This window comes from Kogia breviceps, chromosome 17, assembly GCF_026419965.1.
Source record: "Kogia breviceps isolate mKogBre1 chromosome 17, mKogBre1 haplotype 1, whole genome shotgun sequence".
Classification (NCBI taxonomy): Eukaryota; Metazoa; Chordata; class Mammalia; order Artiodactyla; family Physeteridae; genus Kogia; species Kogia breviceps.
In genome coordinates, this window is record NC_081326.1 from 38,909,870 (window position 1) to 38,929,448 (window position 19,579).

Sequence of the window (19,579 nt, forward strand, 5' to 3'; positions counted from 1 at the left end):
ATACATAAGGAAAGTTGTACTTTGAAATAAAACTTTGATTTTTAACCAAAAAATGGGTAATGATGTTAATATTAAATCACTGAAAATTAAATACAAATAGGTGGCACACAAAAAATTTTCTATCTCACTAATAATCAGATAAGTGAAAATGAAAAGTGAGATACCACTTTTTGCCTATGAGAGTAGCAAGACTTTTTAAAAAATTTAATAAATCTATCATTTTCATCCACAGTTTGTAGGAGTATATAATTTCTTTGGTAAGAATTTTGGCAATGACAGATATCTCAAAAGCTCACATTTTATTTCTAGAAATTTATCATAAGGCAATAATTACAGCTATGGGAAACGATTCAACTAAATATAATGGCTTATCTAAGAATGATTTATAAAAACAAAAATTGGAGAAAATATAAGTTAGCTACAAATTTAACATAATTCCAATAAATCTACCTTCAGAATTTTTTTTAGTAGAAAAAACTGATCCAAAAACTCAAATGAAAAAATAAACAAGAATGGCCAGGAAAGCTCTGGGAAGATATAAGAGCAATAAGGACTAATAGTTCCAGATATATATGGGAACATATTTTAAACCGTCAGTGGTTAAAAGAGTGTGGCACTAGAATGTTAATAGAGAGACAAATGGAAGAGTATAGGCACAAAACACATACATGAGTTTACTCTGTGAAAAAGGAAGCATCTCAAATCAAAGGAGGAAAAGGTGGGCTACTGAATAAATGATGGTAAGGCAACTAGATCGATATAAAGGAAAAACATGGATCCATGCCTTTGTAATATTACTCCCTCCAAAATAAATACACACACACACATATATAAATTGGACCTGTAGAAGCCCTATAGAAGGAACCAAAGTACTAGAAGAAAACAAGGGAGAAAAATTATTTAAAAAATTTTTAAATCAGGAAGGCCTTTCTAATGATGACATAAAAGAAGCCATAAAAGTAAATATTGATAAGTTTGACTACATAAACATATACAAAATTTCTACATGGCAAGATTCCACAAGAAAAACCAAAACCAAAACCAAACTGGGAAAAAGCTGTGATCTACCATCTTAACCATTTTTTTTTTTGCGGTACGTGGGCCTCTCACTGTTGTGGCCTCTCCCGCTGCGGAGCACAGGCTCCGGACGCGCAGGCTCAGAGGCCATGGCTCACGGGCCCGGCCGCTCCGCGGCATGTGGGATCTTCCCGGACCGGGGCACGAACCCGTGTCCCCTGCATCAGCAGGTGGATTCTCAACCACTGCGCCACCAGGGAAGCCCCATCTTAACCATTTTAAAGCATCCAGTTCTGTAGCATTAAGTACATTCACATTGTTGTGCAACCTTCGCCACCTTCCATCTCCAGAATTCTTTTCATTTTGCAAAACACACTCTGTACCCATTAAACAGTGATGCCCCATTCCTCCCTCTGCATTCTACTTCCTATCTCTATGAATCTGACAACTCCAGGTACCTTATATAAGAGGAATTAGGTAGTATGTGTCCTTTTGTGACTCACTTATTTTGCTTAACATAATGTCCTCAAGATTCATCCATGTTGTAGCGTGTGTCAGAATTTCCTTCCTTCCTTTTAAGGCTGAATAACATTCCATTGTGTGTGTATACCACGTTTTTAATCTATTCATCAGTCAGTGAACATGTGGGTTGCTTGGCAATTTTGAAAAATGCTGCTCTGACTATGGGTGTACAAATGTCTCTTCAAGTCCTTACTTGTATATATATATATATATTTTTTTTTTATAGGAATGCAGATGTTGGTCCTCAAGAGAGAAGTAATCTGTCTCTCTCTTTTTGTTTTTGAAATTTATTTTATTTTTGGCTGCGTTGGGTCTTTGCTGCTGTGCGCAGGCTTCCTCTAGTTGCGGCGAGCAGGGGCTACTCTTCCTTGTGGTCCGTGGGCTTCACATCACCGTGGCTTCTCTTGTTGCGGAGTACGGGGTCTAGGCATGCGGGCTTCAGTAGTTGTGGCGCATGGGCTTAGTTGCTCCGCAGCATGTGGGATCTTCTCAGACCAGGGCTCAAACCTGTGTCCCGTGCATCGGCAGACGGATTCTTAACCACTGTGCCACCAGGGAAGCCCACGTGTATATTTGTATATTTAAAATATTTTGCACCATGGAAATTGCATTAGTACTCAACTGCGGTGTAACAAACCACCCCAAAACTGGATGCCTTATAACAACAATGATTTATTAATTCTCCTGGTTCTGTGGGTTGGCTGGGTTGCCCTTCTGCTTGTTTACCTGGCCTCAGTCACGTGGTGGAACTCTACTGGGAGATCTGGTGGGAACAAAGGTCCAAATGGACTTCATTCATATGTCTGGCAGTTGGTCTTGGCTCTTGCCTGGTTTTCTTCCACGTGACCTCTTCTCCTCTAATAGGTTAAATCAGTTTTCTTAATGGCAGACTCAGAGAAGTGTTCAAGAGGGGAAAGCAGAGGCTGCAAGGTTTCTGAAGTGCAGACTCTGGAACCCTGCACAACGTCACTTCTGTTATCCTCCATTGGTCAAAGCAAATGTCAAAGACAGCTCATATTCTAGGAGTGGGAAACAGACTCTACCTCTTGATGAGAGTAGCTGCGAAAAATCTGTGGTCATATACAATCTACCACAGGAATATATTACCTATTCAAACATGTTAAATAAAAATATGTATCAATAAATCTTAATGATATGGGAAAATTCATGTTATAATATTTTAAAAAACAGAGGGCAAACTTGTATGTGAATTAACAATTTATATCTGTAACACCACTGTCTCCTGGCTTCCCTGCTGCCTTCCTGACTACTCTATTTTCAGTCTTTTTTTCCTGTCTCCACTAGAGATAATGCCTCAATTCAAAATGGCTTAAACAGTAAGGAATATGGATTATTTCACGGAACAAAAAGTTCTGAGGCAGGGCAGCTCTGGTGGCTGAAAATGCATCTACTCACTAATGTCAGCAGGGACCCAGAGCCATGCCAGCATTTCAGCTTTATCGTCAGACTAGTCTTGCTCATGGCTGCAGTATGGTTGCTTCAGTTACAGGTGTCTCATTCAGAAATCCAGAGGAAGGAGAGGTATTGTTTTGAAAAACTGTAAACATTTTGAAAAGTTGAGAGTGGTGCAATGACTACCCATATACCCTCCACCTAGATTCAGCAACTGATAACATTTTGCCACATGCCGCGATTGCTTAATCTCTCTTCTTCACTCTGTGATTGATATGTGTATACATATTTATATTTTGTTTCCAGTATCATTTGAAAATAAGTTGCAGATATCACAACACTCTACCCCTACGTAATTCAGCCTATATTTCCTGTAGATGTCTCCTGTAGAACCACAATATCACACTGAAGAAAAATGAGTAATCCCCTAACATCTACTTAATGTCCAGTCCCAAGTTCAAATTTCCTCAGTTATCCCTAAAATGTGTTTTATAGCTTATCTTTTTCAAGCCAGAATCCAATCACATTTCAAACATTGCACTTGGTTTATACTTCTTTGGTCCTTTTAAATTTAGAACATTCTCCCAGTTTGCTTTCTCACTGAGTTTTTCTTTTGAATTATTCTGATATGTTTCCCCACGGTATCATTTATCTTGTTCCTCTTGTCTTTGTATTCCTTATAAACTTCAAAATTAGATTTAGAAGCTTAATTAGATTTACGTTAAATCTTTTTGGCAAGAGTGTTTCATAAGTAGTATATTGTACCTTATGTCTCCTTTTAGTAGTGAGGCTTTTTTCTCAGAAACCCCATAGTGGACTTTTCCATTAGTGTCCTTGGCCAGAGCGGGGAAACACCCACAGTCCTGGACCAGTCATTGGTGATGCAAGTCGAAACACTATGCTTAGGTTCATTAGCTCATTGGATGTTCCTCTGTGGGCTGAGGATGGTACCAGCTCCTCATGTAAACGCACAGAGAGGGTTCTGCCAGGTGGAAGAAGCAGGCAGTATCTTTTCCCTGACCCCTTCTGTGTTCTGCTGGTGCCATCTTCACCACATGTCTGATATCCACCCACTTTTCTCCATCTCCACTACTACACCTGTCCAAGTCACCAACAGCTCTGGCCCAGTTTGCAGCCATGAACTCCTAACCCGTCTCCCTGCTTCAAATCTCTTCTCCAAACAGTCATCAGAGTTGTCTTTTAAAATCTAAGTCCCATTATGTCAACCCCCTGTTTTAATTCCTTAAGTGGCTTCCCAGGGCACTTAAGATAAAATCCTCCAATCTCAATCTAGCTTACAAAACGTCACATCACCATCTGAGACCTCTCCAGTCTCAGATGGTCCACCCTCCAGCACACTCAGTAAGTGCCAGCTATGCAGGCTTTCACTCTGTTCTTTGAGTGTGCTGAACCCTTTACTGATTCAGGACTTCTGTACATGCAGCTCCCTCTTATGAGACACCACCCCTCCCTCACCCCCTTTGCCTGGCAGTATTATATAGCCATTGTTACAGGCTCAATTATGTCCCCATGCAAATTGGTATGTTGAAGTCCCAACCTCCAGTACCTCAGAATATGACTGTTATTTAGAGAGAGCATCTTGAACGAGGTAATTCAAGGTAAAATGAGATCATTAGGGTGTGTCCTAATCTAATATGACTGGCATACTCATAGAAGATGAGATGAGGGCACAGACACACCCAGAGGGAAGACCATGTGAAGATACAGGAAGAAGGCGGCCATCTACAAGCCAAGGGGAGAGGCCTCAGAAGAAATCAACTCTGCTAACACTGTGATCTTGGACCTCTAGACTCTAGAATTGTGAGAAAATAAATTTCTGTTGTTTAAGCCACCCATCTGTGGTATTTTGCTAGGCAGCCCTAGTAAACTAACACAGTAGTTAAGCAGGTGAGCTCTGGAGCAGCCTTCCTAGGTGTAAATCCTGCCTCTGCCAATTACTAGCAAATTATTTAACCTTTTCATGCCTTAGTTTCCTTTTCTGTAAAATGGGGATGATAACAATAGTACCAGTAGAGTGACAACCATCCAGTTTGCCCCAGACCAAGGGGTTTCCTAGGATGCAGGACTTTCAGTGCTAAAACCAGAACAGGCACCCTAAACTGAATATGGCTGTTGTGAGACTGAATGACTATCTAGAAGAATGCCTAGTACATGGTAAGCACCCAATAAGTAACAGGTATTGTTACTATTACTATGAATTTTATTTCAGATCTCAGCTTAACTGTCACTTTCTCAGCGATACTTTTCCTGACCCCATAATCTGGATTAGGACTCCCTTTTAAACTCTTTCATAGTATCTGGTTCTTTTTTGTTAGTGGTTCCCCAATATCCATTCCTCTCATTTTCAATAATAATAGGGCCCTTGATTTCTAACTGGGCACACGGTGGCCTGGAATAAAGACTATTTCCAGCTTCCACCGTAGTAAACTAAATTCTGGCCAATGGGATATGAGCAGATGCGGTACGTGCAAATTCAGGGTTGTGCCCTTAAAGCAGAGGGTTCTTTTTTTTTTTTTTTTTTGGTACGCAGGCTCAGCGGCCATAGCTCACGGGCCCAGCCGCTCCACGGCATGTGGGATCTTCCCGGACCGGGGCACGAACTTCTGTCCCCTGCATCGGCAGGCAGACTCTCAACCACTGCGCCACCAGGGAAGCCCAAGCAGAGGGTTCTTAACTCAAGGAAGCTGTGGACAGAATTCACAGGGGTCTATGACCTTGAATAGGAAAAAAAAAAAAAAAAAAAAAAAACTACATGTTTTTACTAACTGCTAACTAAAATTTAGCATTGGCTTCAGTTATGAATATAGGCAACAAAGCACAAAAGTATTGGGAGTAACTGTGATCTTGTCACCAAATGAAATCACAAATAGTTTTTCAATATTGTTTATGTTCATCACCACTATGAAACTTGAAATTAGACTCACTGCTAAATCTTATTATTTAACGCTTAAAGAAGCACATATATGCCATGGCACAAAAATGATTAAAGAACTCCTGTCTGAAAGAGAAGGGCATTTTGCCCCTTCCCCTTTCACTCTCGCTGCTGACTGGCATGTAGAAGTAGCAATGGGCCATCTTGGACACACAGGTGAGCATTACACCTCTTCAGATGATAGAACAGCCAGACTGGAAGAGCCTATGTCTCTGGGACCCTGGAATCTCCATGCAACCCCAGATTGCTTATACCCAAATTGCTACTTCAAAGAAGAATAATGTCTACTTTGTTTACAGCAGTGTTATTTTGTGTCTTTATTTGAGCAGCTGAGCCTATATCCTTATTAATACAACAGCAGTTATATTTTATAATTATATATTGATTTGTGATGATTTTTGTTTGTTTAAATGTCTTTACCACTAAAGAATAAGTTCTTTGAGGACGTGGAGCATAGGTACTTGTTCACTCTGGAATCCTAGCAACTGGTACAGTGTAGGCCCAGAGTAGATTCTTAATAAATGTTTCAAAATGAATGAAATAATAGCATAAGAAAATGTGTTTGAGCATATTAGGCTAATCAAATAACATAGTACAGGGCTTCCCTGGTGGCGCAGTGGTTGAGAGTCTGCCTGCCGATGCAGGGGATGCGGGTTCGTGCCCGGGTCCGGGAAGATCCCACATGCCGCGGAGCGGCTGGGCCCGTGAGCCATGGCCGCTGAGCCTGCACGTCTGGAGCCTGTGCTCCGCAACGGGAGAGGCCACAACAGTGAGACCCGCGTACCGCAAAACAAACAAACAAAATAACACTGTACACGCAGTATGTAAAAACAAGCAAAAAGCCTAGGCATAGGAAAAAAAGTTGGAAGAAAATACAAAATGTGAATAGTAACTGTTTGAATGATAGGTTTTAGCATGATTTTTTCCTACTTTTGCCTATAATTTCCAAATTTCCTTTAATGAGATTTAAGAAAAAGAAAATATATATACAATAAAAAACATCTAACAAAACAAAATGGACCGAGGAGAAGTTAGTTGATCCCTGAGGGCCATGGAGAAGTTGGAGGAGGTGTGTGGAGTATTCTTGTCTGGGGAGATTTAACCAGCTGTGGTCTGGTGCAGACCCTCTCAGACCCTTTAGATACTCAAGGTGTCATATAAAAGCCAACAGGCCAGCCTGACCCTTAACATAAAGAATGAAACTCACTTCTTCTTCTTTTTTTTGTGGTACACAGGCCTCTCACTGTTGTGGCCTCTCCCATTGTGGAGCACAGGCTCCAGACGCGCAGGCTCAGCGGCCACGGCTCACGGGCCCAGCCGCTCCGTGGCATGTGGGATCTTCCCGGACCGGGGCACGAACCCGTGTGCCCTGGATCGGCAGGCAGATTCTCAACCACTGCGCCACCGGGGAAGCCCAAAACTCACTTCTTAACAGAGGCAATGGAAAAAAATAAGAGGTGGAGCAATATTCTAGAACAATAATGCATAGCTCTTTACAGTGTAGCAACAACCATAGGACAATCTTTATTGGGCTAAAGCTTGGAAATAAATTTTATTATATTTCATTCACAATTACACAGATGAATCAGTTATAGTCATGGGCATTTATTTCTTAATGTTAAATTTTTGGTTAAGCACTGAGCTTCTGCCTTGATTATAACCTTGATTGAAGAAAAGTGTATGCATATTTCAAATATACTGATTTTAATACCAAGAAATTACACTAAGGAAATATTTTCATGTATTCATAATTCTAAAAAAAATTAACTTCAAGATTGGCAAATAATATATGTTCAATAAATGTTAGTTGGTGACAGTGTGTTATCCATAGAATAATTTTAAAGGTTCTTAATTTTTCCTCTATTGCCACTAATTGAAATTCTGCCTTCAAGTTTACATATCTAAAGGCTCATAACATCTTTAGTATACATTTATGATTATGTGAATTATTAGAAATGGCTATATTTTTTGATATAGATTGACTGGCCTGGAGACAAGAAAACAAATGAAATAGGTCCATCAGAAAGATGTGAAATTGGGTACGGGAAATAAAACAAAAGAGAAGTTAATAATAGCCAATGATAACTGTTAAGAAATAATTTTTAACAAAACTGTATAGTCATGATCTCATACAGATATAAAGTCAACACATGTTAAAAATTTCATTTAACTCATTAATTAGTGGGGAAACCAGTAAGATTTTGCAACCAATTCAAAGAAGTATTAAAAAAAAAAGTATTCAAACTACTTGATATCTATAGGCAGTCAGGAATGCTTAAGTAAATCTGCTTAATAGATATGAAACTGGCAAAAACAGATAATATCCATAGAACAATAATCAACTGAATCTCCTATGGACATAGTTTGCATAAGTTATGGACAAGAATTATTTGCATTATTGTCAATATTCTGCAACTTACAGAATTGTAAAATGGTTCAAAGACAATGAAAGGCACAAAACCCCCATAAAATCAGATAAATTGGACAATGTCTAACTTTCCATTAAGACACCCAACAATCTTTTTGGTCCCTATAAACAGTCTTTCTTCATATTTTCCCTACACAGATGACTTGTTTTGAGTGCTATTTATGGGCCAGGCATTGCCCTAGATGCCTTGAAGATATTAACTCATTTAATTCTCACAAGAACTTTATGAGGCAGCTTCTATTACTATTACCATTTCACAGGGGAGGGATCTGAAGCACAAGAAAAGGTAAGTCTGTCACCCAAGGTCACAGTGATAGTAGGAGGTGGAACCAGAATCTGAATCCAGGTAGTTTTGCACAAGTTATGCTGCCATGGATGTGAGCATATGAAGATAAAAGAATTGACAGGACCTGACAAGTTAGATTACATTAGATATAGAAGCAGGAAGAGTAATGGTGACTCCAAAGTGTCTCCCCTGCTTGTGAGAAGGGGGACACTGTCCAGATAAAAAGACTAAGAAGAGGAGTTAGTTTAATTTGTTTTTTAGACATATACTTTGAAGTAATGGCAAGATGTGGAGATGGAAAAGTCCAGCTAGGCAGGAGACCAGAACTAGAGATGTAGATAAGTGATTTTTTTTAATTGAGCAGGTTTATTAAACTTTGGTATCAGAAACACTAGTGTGTGTCTGTCAGAACTAAAGGACAGAAGTCCAGAGAGAAAAGAGAATATTATGCAGGAGGGACTGAGGTCCTGTATAGGCTGAAGAGAGCCAGTGTCAGGGGGTAAAACCAAAGCAGGGTGAATTGGCTGGAGCTCTTAGGTCCAGATAACAGAGTACTCTCCCATGGGTTTAAGGAGAAACATTACAATGGAGTCACAAACGCAGATAGCTAGGGTTGAGGCTGAAAGGTAAAAAGAGGCTACTATCGTGCAGGAGCTTTACCCAACACGCAGTAAAACTGGTCAAGCAGGGAGGGGTCATGATCAGAGGCACCCTTTAGGAAGAACAAGTGTACCTGCAGCGCGAAAAATCTGGTCAAATCTGGAGGCAGGAGTGTTACTGGGATCCAGATGTAGGCAGCTGCTGGCTTGGACCAGGTCAGGTCGTGGCAACTAGACCCAACCAACTATAATATCTGAGAGATCTGATGGTACAAGTGCCAAAGGAGGCTCACATACCATGTGAATAAAGGTTTAAAAGTTATAAATCAAGCTAGTAAACTGTCAAATTATTCTCTTTCCTACTGCCTCGATAAATATCAATACACCTTCAGAAGGACCTGGAAGGAAGGGGGAGAGCCTGGGCGAGATCCGTTTAATTTAGGCGTGGCTTTCCTGGAACCTATAAGGCCCGAGGAGCGCGGGGGCGGCGCAAATGCAGGGGACCACAGCGCCACCTGTCTCACCTCCACGGGGCGCCCAGCGGTCTCCTTCCCGCCGCTAAGAGGTGCGCAGACAGAGCTGCCGGGGGCGTGGCGTGGCGTGGCGTGGCGGGGCGAGGCTAGGCGTGTCCGCGCGCTAACAGCGCGAGGTTGAAGGGCACGGCGGCGTCGCTGTCATGGCGGCCGCCACCCTGGTGTCGGCGTGGGGCCCACTACGGCCCGGCGTCCCCGGCCTGTGCCGCTGCCGGCCGCCCAGGGGCCTGTGGGCGCACGCATGGCGGCTCCCGGAGCCCGCGGGGTCCGGGCGGAGCGTGACCGCGGTTAGCGGACCTGGTGTCTCGGGTACTGACCGCTACTGCTTGGAGCTGCTGCGGTGAGCGAGCCGGACTGCCCCCGGCCGCGAGGTCGGGGAGCAGGCCGAAAGGGACCCTGGTGGGTGCGGCGGGCCTCGGGGCGGACCTGCACCTTCCCTGTGTCCCTCAGCGTGTGAGCTCGGGTGTATGGGGGAGTGAGGCAACAGGAGCTTTCACACTGGTCACAAATTTGTGGCAAAATTCCTTCGTCTGTCACCTTGCCCGAGCCTTAACTTTTACCTAATTAAACGCTTTGCATGAATAGCTTTTTAAAATTCGAAAGATGGCTAGTAACTAATTTTAATTAAGCAGTAGTTAACTCTGAGTTCCTCCTGTGTGTCAGGTACTATGCAAAGTAGTTTACAAGTAAATTATCTAATTTTCGTTACAAAGTATGAGGGAACAGTTGTAGTACAGTTATGTGGATTAGAGCATTTAGAATAATGCCTGGCACAAAGCAGGGGTACAGTGAGTACGGTATAAACTTTATTATCTCATCTAACAGACATGGAAATGAAGGTTTAGAGAGATTCTGGAATTTACCTGAGTTCAGTGGAATCTAAGCCTCATAAAGTCAGTTATTCTGGTAATACGCGAAAGATATAGCACATAGGAGTCGCTGTTAATCATTTGTGGGATAAATTGGATGAATCAGGTTACCTGGTACATGTGGGCAGGGGCCTGCCTTGGAATCCAGGCCTGACTTCAGGAGTGAATGGCTTACCACCACCACCCCCCGGCCCCGCCCCCGCTGCCCTTTTGCTGCCCTTAATTCGTAACAGTGGCAAAAAGTCTCAAACTACCTGGTCTCAAGGACTTCTGGAAGTGCTAGAATAGTTAAACTATCTTGAATTTGATTGGGCTAGTATATACATCCAATTTTTTTGAATTCTGTTGTAGCAAAATGTAGTATACCGACAACATTCCCATGCATTTCAGTATTTTGTTTCGTTTTTAATCACTTTTAAAAATAGTGTTCCTACCCCACCTTATTTACTTGTTGATTGCTTGTAGGAGAAACAAGGTAGCATTAGTGGAAATCAGGTCATTAAGAATTGTAAAAGCCAAAAAGATTATATTCATCTATATATTTTTTTAAGTTATCATTTTTTGATGATAAGACATTTAAGTTACCAAAACGTATACCATCCATATCCACTTGTTCAGTGCAATTTTTCTTTGACACCAGTAGTGTCCTAACTTTCCTATCCAGGGTTGAATCACTCTTACTAATAATTTCTTATATATTCTTCTAGAAATAGCCTATGGATATCACATAACAGCTTTTCTCAAATATATATTTATATTTATAAATATATATTTATATTTATAAATGGCCAGATACTTAGTCTGTCCGTATTGGTATTTAAGTGGAATGGAGGCTGTTGACTAGCGATTTATGGAAAAGCAGGCAGCAGGCAGACCTTATCAGTTTATTAATCCTAGCTCTGTCACTTGGGAAAGTTAATTACTTTAAGATTCAGCTATTTCCTCATTTGTAGATTTCTATTTCTACTTTATAACATGGTTGTGAGGATTAAATTACATGATGTATATAAAAATGCTGGTACATAATGAATGCTCAATAAATAGTTTAAAATAAAAAGAAAATAAACTTGAAAGGAAGATTAGAACTTTTAGCTTCTAATTGTCCATTAATCTTTGCAAGATTTGGCCTCCGAAATTGTGTGTGCAGGGTTGTTTTGGACATATGTCTTATGCAAGGCCTCCAAATATCAGACAAGATGCTAATATCAGACACGATATATAACTTCAGATTAGCCAGCCGAGGATCTTCTAGGAATCAAGGTTCCTGGGAAAATCTGAATCCTAATTTAGATAGGCTTCTTGGGGTTTGGTTTGAGGAACACTGCCTCAGGCCTTGGGATTAGTGTTATAATAAGATGAGGTGGTGGCAGTGGTGATATCTAGAAGTGCAGTTCTCCAGCCTCACCTGAGGAACCACTTCTTTTGTGCTTCAGTGGCACAGGTCCATGGAATTAGCATAGCAGTCCTAGCACTAGATATGCTTACTTCTCATATGTCTGTCTCTCCCTGCTAGACCGAAGTCTATACCTATCTTCAGTGTCTAGCGCAGTGCCTGGCACGTGCTAGGCACTGAATAAATGTTTGAATGAATGAATGAATGAAAGGTTATTGACCCTGCTGCTGTATAAAGCCATCATAGCATAGCATTTCTCATTATCTAGAACAGTTCTTAGGTAACTGGACCTTGGTTAGCTATTTATAGGTTATCCTTGTATACCAATAATCAATGTTGATAACAATGATCCTGATTGATGAAGAAATGGTTAAATAGCATATCCTATTTAATGTAAAGAAGTGGGTAATATTGTTTAGAAAAATTTCCAAAGTATTTTAAAAATTGTTAACAGGGCAAACCATTAGCTGTGTAGAATATCTTATTTCCCAAGGACTGTTACAGTTCTGTTATGTCTTCATTTCATTTTTCATTTTTGTGTAAGAAACTTGAAGTACTTCACATGTTGGTTATTTTTAAGGAGATAATGAAACAGGTAGAATATCAAGCCTCATTTTTCAAGTTAGGAAGTAGACATTACTGGTATCATTTGTGTGAAGGATGGAAATTAAGATTGTAGTTTGATTCCTATTCAGTGTTTTCTTACTGTCTCATACTAACTTTCACGTGTTTTAAACACTTTTGAAGTTTAGAGACTTTATAACAAAATAAAATTTAAAAATGTTTACATCTATATATATTTACAAGTATAAGCTATAAAGTTTTGTCTGAACTCTCCATATTGTAGCTGAAACCACATATGGTGAGTTTTTTTAGTAGAGCTGTCTTGTGATAACAAGGTTACTGCTATCTATTCATGATCTCTCCCTTTTGTTTATGTGGAAGTTGGGGGAATTGTGAAGGTTTAAGTTCTCTGTTAGCCACACGACAAAGTGTGAACCAATTGAAAAGTGGGAGTAGTCTGAATTTCAAACCTAAACTCCATGGAATGAGGTTGGACCCACTTTATACTGAGTACTGTTTTATAGGAAATACTGTTATATTAAGATTCCAGTGTATTACAGTGAAAGTAGCCTTGTCAATAGGCAGTCTGGTAAGCACTTTATTTACGTATGTATGGCTGCGCTGGGTCTTCATTGCTGGGTGCAGGCTTTTCTCTAGTTGTGGTGAGCGGGGGCTGCTCTTCGTTGTGGTGCGCGGGCATCTCATTGCAGTGGCCTCTCTTGTTGTGGAGCACGGGCTCTAGGCACACGGGCTTCAGTAGTTGTGGTTCATGGGCTCTAGAGCGCAGGCTCAGTAGTGGTGGCGCACGGGCTTAGTTGCTCTGCGGCATGTGGGATCTTCCCGGACCAGGGCTCGAAACCGTGTCCCCTGCATTGGCAGGCAGATTCTTAACCACTGTGCCACCAGGGAAGCCCTGGTAAGCACTTTATACTTAAGTCATCCTAGAATGAATATACTGAGGATTATATTTTTTTAACTTTTCTTTTTCTTTTTTTTTTTTTTGCGGTATGCGGGCCTCTCACTGTTGTTGCCTCTCCTGCTGCGGAGCTCCGGACGCGCAGGCTCAGCGGCCATGGCTCACGGGCCCAGCCGCTCCGCGGCATGTGGGATCTTCCCGGACCGGGGCACGAACCCGTGTCCCCTGCATCGGCAGGCGGACTCTCAACCACTGAGCCACCAGGGAAGCCCTAACTTTTCATTTTAAAGTAATTTCAAATTCACATAAAAGTTACAGAAATAGTACATAGAGCTCCAATGTACTCTTCACCCAAATTCCCTCACTGTTAACGTTTTGAACCACTTCAGAATAAGATGTGGATGCCCCGTTACTCCCCTTATTATTTTGGTGTGTGTTTTTAATACACAAGGATTCTCTCCCATATAACCATAGTACAACCATCAAAATCAGGATATTAAAATTGATCCAGTATTACCATCTGATCACAGACTCCATTGACATTTTGCTAATTAGTCTGTTATGTCTTTCATATATCCAGGATCATGTGCTACATTTAGTTGTCATGTGTCTTTAGTCTTCTCCAATCTGGAATAGTTTCTCAGTCTTTCCTTATCTTTCATGAACTTGACTTTTTTTTTTTAAGAGAACAGGACAGGCTACTTTGTATACTTTAAGTTTGGGTTTATTTAATGTTTACTCATGATTTACACAATTTTTGCAGGAATATTACAGAAGTTATGCTGTGCTTTTCTCAGTATCATGTCAGAAAGCACATGGTGTTGATTTATCCTATTACTGTGGAGTGAACTTTTTGTTACTTGGTTCTCAAGTGTCTTTCAGGTTTCTCCCTTTTAAATTAATAAGAATGTTAGCAAATGGTATTTATTTTGTGATAAGATACTTTAATACTATGTAAATATTCTTTTTCTATCAAACTTTCACCTGTTTAACATTTTCAGACATTTATTGATATTTGCTTGAATCAGTTTTTACTTTAATAGTTATCAAGTGGTGATTTTAAAATTCAATCATGTCTTCTAGGTTTATCAGTTGGCATTGTACTGGTTGTCAAATTTTTCTTCTCTTTGTGTTTATTCATTCATTTATATTGGTATGAGTTCATGGGGTCCTGTTACAATCTTTTACTGTCATTATTTTTTTGATGCTCAAATTATCCCAGACTTGGCCAATAGAATTTCATCAAGCCAATTTCTTTGTCCTTTTAACAAGTCACTCCATTCTTTGAACATTTGTTTACTTTCTGCTCAAGAAGATGTTTCAGGCTTATTTGGTATTTTCCTTCCACCAGTCCTGGAGACAGTCATTCCTTCAAGGAGCCTTAGTTTCTTTCAGCGGAGAAATCAAGGTGTGTTCACTGACACTGCGGGTATGGGGGCGGATATCATTGTTTCTAGGCTTTGTCAGCAGACGCTGTAGGGAGATAGAAGTAAGTGTGAGTGTGTGCGCGCATACACACAGGCGCACCCTCCCACACACCCCCCATATTGTTCTCTGTCTTTGTTTTATGTATATATTTATCTATGCATTCAAAACCATGAGTTCATACCAATACTTGCTGGCACTGTTTTCTTGATTTCTACGTCTGTAACTCATTTGAATTCTTACTAAAACCAAAGTGATTCTGAAACAGTTAAAATTATATATATATTATATAAGTCAAAATAAATTAATAGGGATTGATTATTCATTTTAACTGGTCTGGGATTGGAAGCAGATAAATTTTTTATAATTGTAGAGAAACATATAAAATATAGGAAACTTGGGGGCTGTTTTGAGTTGAAGCCTTGTTTTTGGTTCATTTTGGTCAGTATTTTTTTGTGTGCAGTTTGGAAAGTGAAAAGTAATTTTCTTTTTTGCTTATTTATTATAGGAAACGAGATTATGAAGGCTATTTATGCTCCCTGCTATTCCCTGCAGAATCCAGAAACTCTGCTTTTGCACTGAGAGCTTTCAATGTGGAACTGGCTCAGGCTGGTATTAAAATACCTTAAAAATTATTTATAAAAATAGTGATGTAATATGTTTAATGCTGAACAATAAAGAAATATAGTAGTAATTTATATGTTAGATGTGTTTAAGGTTTCTGCTGGTGATTTCTTTTTCCTACTTAACAATTCAATTCCAAAAATAAAACGAGCCTAATGAACTTAATGTTTTCGGAAAGACCATCCTGGAATTTCCTTTTTTAAGGATATTATAAAACTGTGCAATTAACATTGCATATTTGTCTGTTAGTTGAATAGGTTAATCAGAGTATTACTGCTTATTCTTTACAACATTTGCATAATTTACATGTATATAGCAGTTCTTCAGAGCACTTTTTAAATTGAGTTTTTAGCTTTAAAGTGAAATGGAAATTGAAGCAATTATAGCAAACCCAGACCTTATATCATACTAACTCACTTTTTTCTAAAGAATTACAAACAAAGGAGCAACTCTTATTTTTCTTAGACTGGAAAGAATGTGTGCTGATATAAGATAAATTGAAATGGAGAATGTAAATGAGGGAGTTGAGATAGAATTGCGTTGATCTCAGTAAATGAAATGGAGAGGTTAGTTATTGAGAGTGAGGGAGCACGGGAGGGTTTGGAGTCTTCAAGAGTATGACAAGTTTTGACACAGCCTCTCTGGTGAATATGATAGGACATGAAGTAGGAGCACATGAAAGGATGTGAGTATAGTACTGAGGCATAATTGTCTTAAACACTATAAATCTGCAGAGAGTAATAGAGTCTGGCTGTTTGTCCTCGGTGTATTTCTAGAAGTCATGGGTCTATATTTTTTTACTTCATCCTTTTTCAGGTATAAACTATACTTAAGCATCTTAAGTCAGTCACAATTTAACAATAAATAGTACCCAATGTGATCTTCCATTATAACTTTAAAATAATTAAAATTCCATTTTTAATAAATAAATCTTCCATATTTTCCCTGATTCTCTGTCACCTTATAGGAATGTCTTGCTTTTTTTTTTTTTAATTTAAATAAATTCAACTGTGCAGGTAGCCTTGCACCTGTGTGCCACTCCAGGCAGTGTCCACCTGGCTGCCCCTTGGTTCCACTGCCCTGCACAAGATGCCACTTCCATCTCCCGATGGCTGTCTGTCTTACTGCTTTTTTGTACACACAGTCTTGTTCATTCATTCATTCAACAAATATTGTCCAAAATATGCTAGGCACTATTTTAGGTACTGGGTTATAGCATTGAATAAAACATACAAAGTCCCTGTATTCCAGGAACAAGTAAATACTATACAGAAAAATTAAGGAGGATAGGGAAGGCTAGGTATAGCAGGGGTTCCTGTTTTAAGTAGGGTGATCAGGAAAAACCTCACTGAGATGATGGCATTTTAGCAAAGATTTGAAGGAGGCAAGGGAGTGAGATACGTGGCTGAAGAGTCTTCTAGACAGAAGGAGCAGCAAGTGCAAAGGCCCTGAGATGTAAATGTGCCTGACATATTCAAAGACAAGAAGGCCAGTGTGGCACAACAGAGAAAGGAGGGAGAGTGTAGGAGGAGATTACGTTAGAGGTATCTGGGCCAGAAGAAGTAAGGTCTTGGAGACCACTTCAGTCACTTTGGCACCCAAGGTGCTGGAGCACAAGCCCTGAGGGTTGGTCTGAGCTGGCTCCCATCCTTCTCTGTGTGTGCACTCCTCTAGCAATGGCACCTCAGCCCCAGTCGCGAGCAAGAGGGGCTGGAGCAGGCGCCTGGTGTGGGCTGGGGTGCATGCTGGAATGGGCTGGGAAACCAGTCAGAGCCCCAGGCAGTTTTCAGCCTGCAGCCTGATGTGCATGCTGTTAATGGCTGCCTTCACCCTATTCAGAGGCAGAGTCAGGTCCAAGGTGGCTTCCTTTTCTTTAAGTGTATGCGCTCCCCTTAGCAATGACAGCCTTCGCCCTAGTGGAGAGCAGTGCTGGAGCCGGAGAGGCTGGAGCAGGCAGCTGGTCAGAGCCGCAGACAGTTTTCAGTCTGCAGCCTCCATGCTATTCCCGGAAATAAGTAAGTGTGTACACACTCTTCACAAGCAGAGTCTTGGTTTCTTAAAGCCCTCCAGTAAGTCCCGCTGGTTTTCAAACCAGCTAAGGGTAATGGTGTTACCGGTTTCATACCCTTGGGCTGGGGTGCCTGATGTGTGGCTCAAACCCCTTGCTTCCCAGGGTGGTTCCCTGAGCCTGTGTGTGATATCCCCCTCCTCTTCGTGCCCCCTGCTGAGGGCCTGGGTCCCAGCCTAACCGGTTCTCCTCCCTTCCTCCCCGACTCCATGTGCATCTTTTTTCACAGCCTTGGTTGTAGAAGAGCCTTTTTGCCAGTTTCCAGGTTGTTTTCAGCGATGTAGATGTATTTTTGATGTGTTCATGGGGTCAGGTGGGCTCAGTGTCCTCCTACTCTGCCTTCTTGATCTCCCTCCTAAAAGGATTAACTCTTTTTAAAAAAAGTATTTATTAATTTTTTTCTTTTCCATTATGATTTATTACAAGATACTGAATATAGTTCTCTGTGCTATACAGTAGGACCTTGCTGTTTATCCATTCTGTATATAATAATTTGCATCTGCTAGTCCCAAACTCCCAATCCATCCCTCCCTTTTGGCAGCCACAAGTCTGTTCTCTATGTCTGTGAGTTTGTTTCTGTTTCATAGATAAGTTCATTTGTGTCATATTTTAGATTCCACAAATAAATGATATCACTTTGGTAAGTAGTAGTTGTCTTTTTTCTGACTGACTTTATTTAGTATGATAATCTCTCGGTCCATCCTTATAGCTGCAAATGTCATTGTTTCATTTTTTATGGCTGAGTAATATTCCGTGTGTGTGTGTGTGTGTGTGTGTGTGTGTGTGTGTGTGTGTGTGTGTACACCACATCTTCTTTAAAGGATTACTCTTGATGCTGTATTGAGAATAGACCATATGCCATGGGATCTGAACACTAAGCATTGCTAAGAGAGCCACCCAGCACCAAGACCATAACAAAAAAACCAAAAAACTTTTTATTGGGAAATAATTTCACACACACCAAAGTAAGAATAGTACAAATACCCATATACCCTTCTGTTAATATTTTGCCCTATTTGCTTTATCATATTGTGCCCCTCTCCCCTTCTCCCTCTCTCTCTCCGTCTCTCTCTGTGTATACACACACACACACACAAATATGCACACACATACCTGCACTGTTTTTCTTATGAATCATTTTACAGTAACTTGACTACACCATGGCCCTTATCCCTGTAAACTTGAGCTGTATTTCATTACCATAAGAATATTCCCTTACATAACAGTTATCAGTTTTAGTAAATTTGAGATGGATACAGTACATTTATTTAATCTACCTTCTGGTTTCCAGTTTTGTCAGGTGATTTCAATGATGCCCTTTATGGCATTTTTTAACCCTTCTGTACAGGATCCAATCTAGGATAACGTATTGCATTTAGTTTTCATGTCTCTTTGACCTCCTTTAATCTCGAACATTTCCACAGACTTTCTTCTATTACATTGATATTTTAAAAACAATATTGTTCCTTTTCAAAAATTGAGTATTTCTCATTTGGAGTTTATTTTTTGTCATGATTATATTTATATATATCTAGTCTAATGCTTAACTACCTAAATGGTATATGTCCTTCTCAGGGAATCACAAGGAGGCATTACATGTCTGTATGCCTCTTATTGGCGATACCAATTTTGGTCACTAGTCAAGATGTTAACATTTTTTTCCTTGTTAAATATGAGGAGACATTTAAAGACCATGGTCCTCATCAAAATTTACCTCATATATGGCAGATAGGTATATGAAAATGTGCTCAACATCACTAATATCAGAGAAGTGCAAATCAGAACCACAATGACATCCCCTCACACCTATTAGGATAGCTGTTATCAAAGGGACAAGAAATAACAAGTGTTGTAGAGGGTGTGGAGAAAAGGGAGCCCTGGTGCACTGTTGGTGGGAGTGTAAATAGGTGCAGCCACTGTGGAAAATAGCATGGAGGTGCCTCAAAAAACTAAAACTAGAACTACCATA

At 40.3% G+C, this 19,579-nt stretch overlaps 1 protein-coding gene across 6 annotated transcripts in view; it reads left to right on the forward strand.

The window, feature by feature from the left end:
• Window positions 1-9,688: 9,688 nt before the first annotated feature.
• The window catches only part of NDUFAF6 (NADH:ubiquinone oxidoreductase complex assembly factor 6), a 31,617-nt gene continuing 21,726 nt past the window's right edge, over window positions 9,689-19,579 (forward strand). Inside the window, exons 1-2 of one of the 6 annotated variants that reach the window (XM_067017062.1) lie at window positions 9,689-9,783; window positions 15,427-15,526. Coding sequence is in view for 4 of the 6 variants with exons in the window: in XM_059042901.2 (XP_058898884.1) it covers window positions 9,895-10,091; window positions 15,427-15,526 (297 nt within the window). In the remaining 2 variants the exon portion in view is untranslated. Of the gene's footprint in view, window positions 10,092-15,426; window positions 15,531-19,579 lie in introns of all 6 variants that reach the window. The other 5 variants (XM_067017061.1, XM_059042901.2, XM_059042903.2 and 2 more) reach the window with 5 other exon arrangements.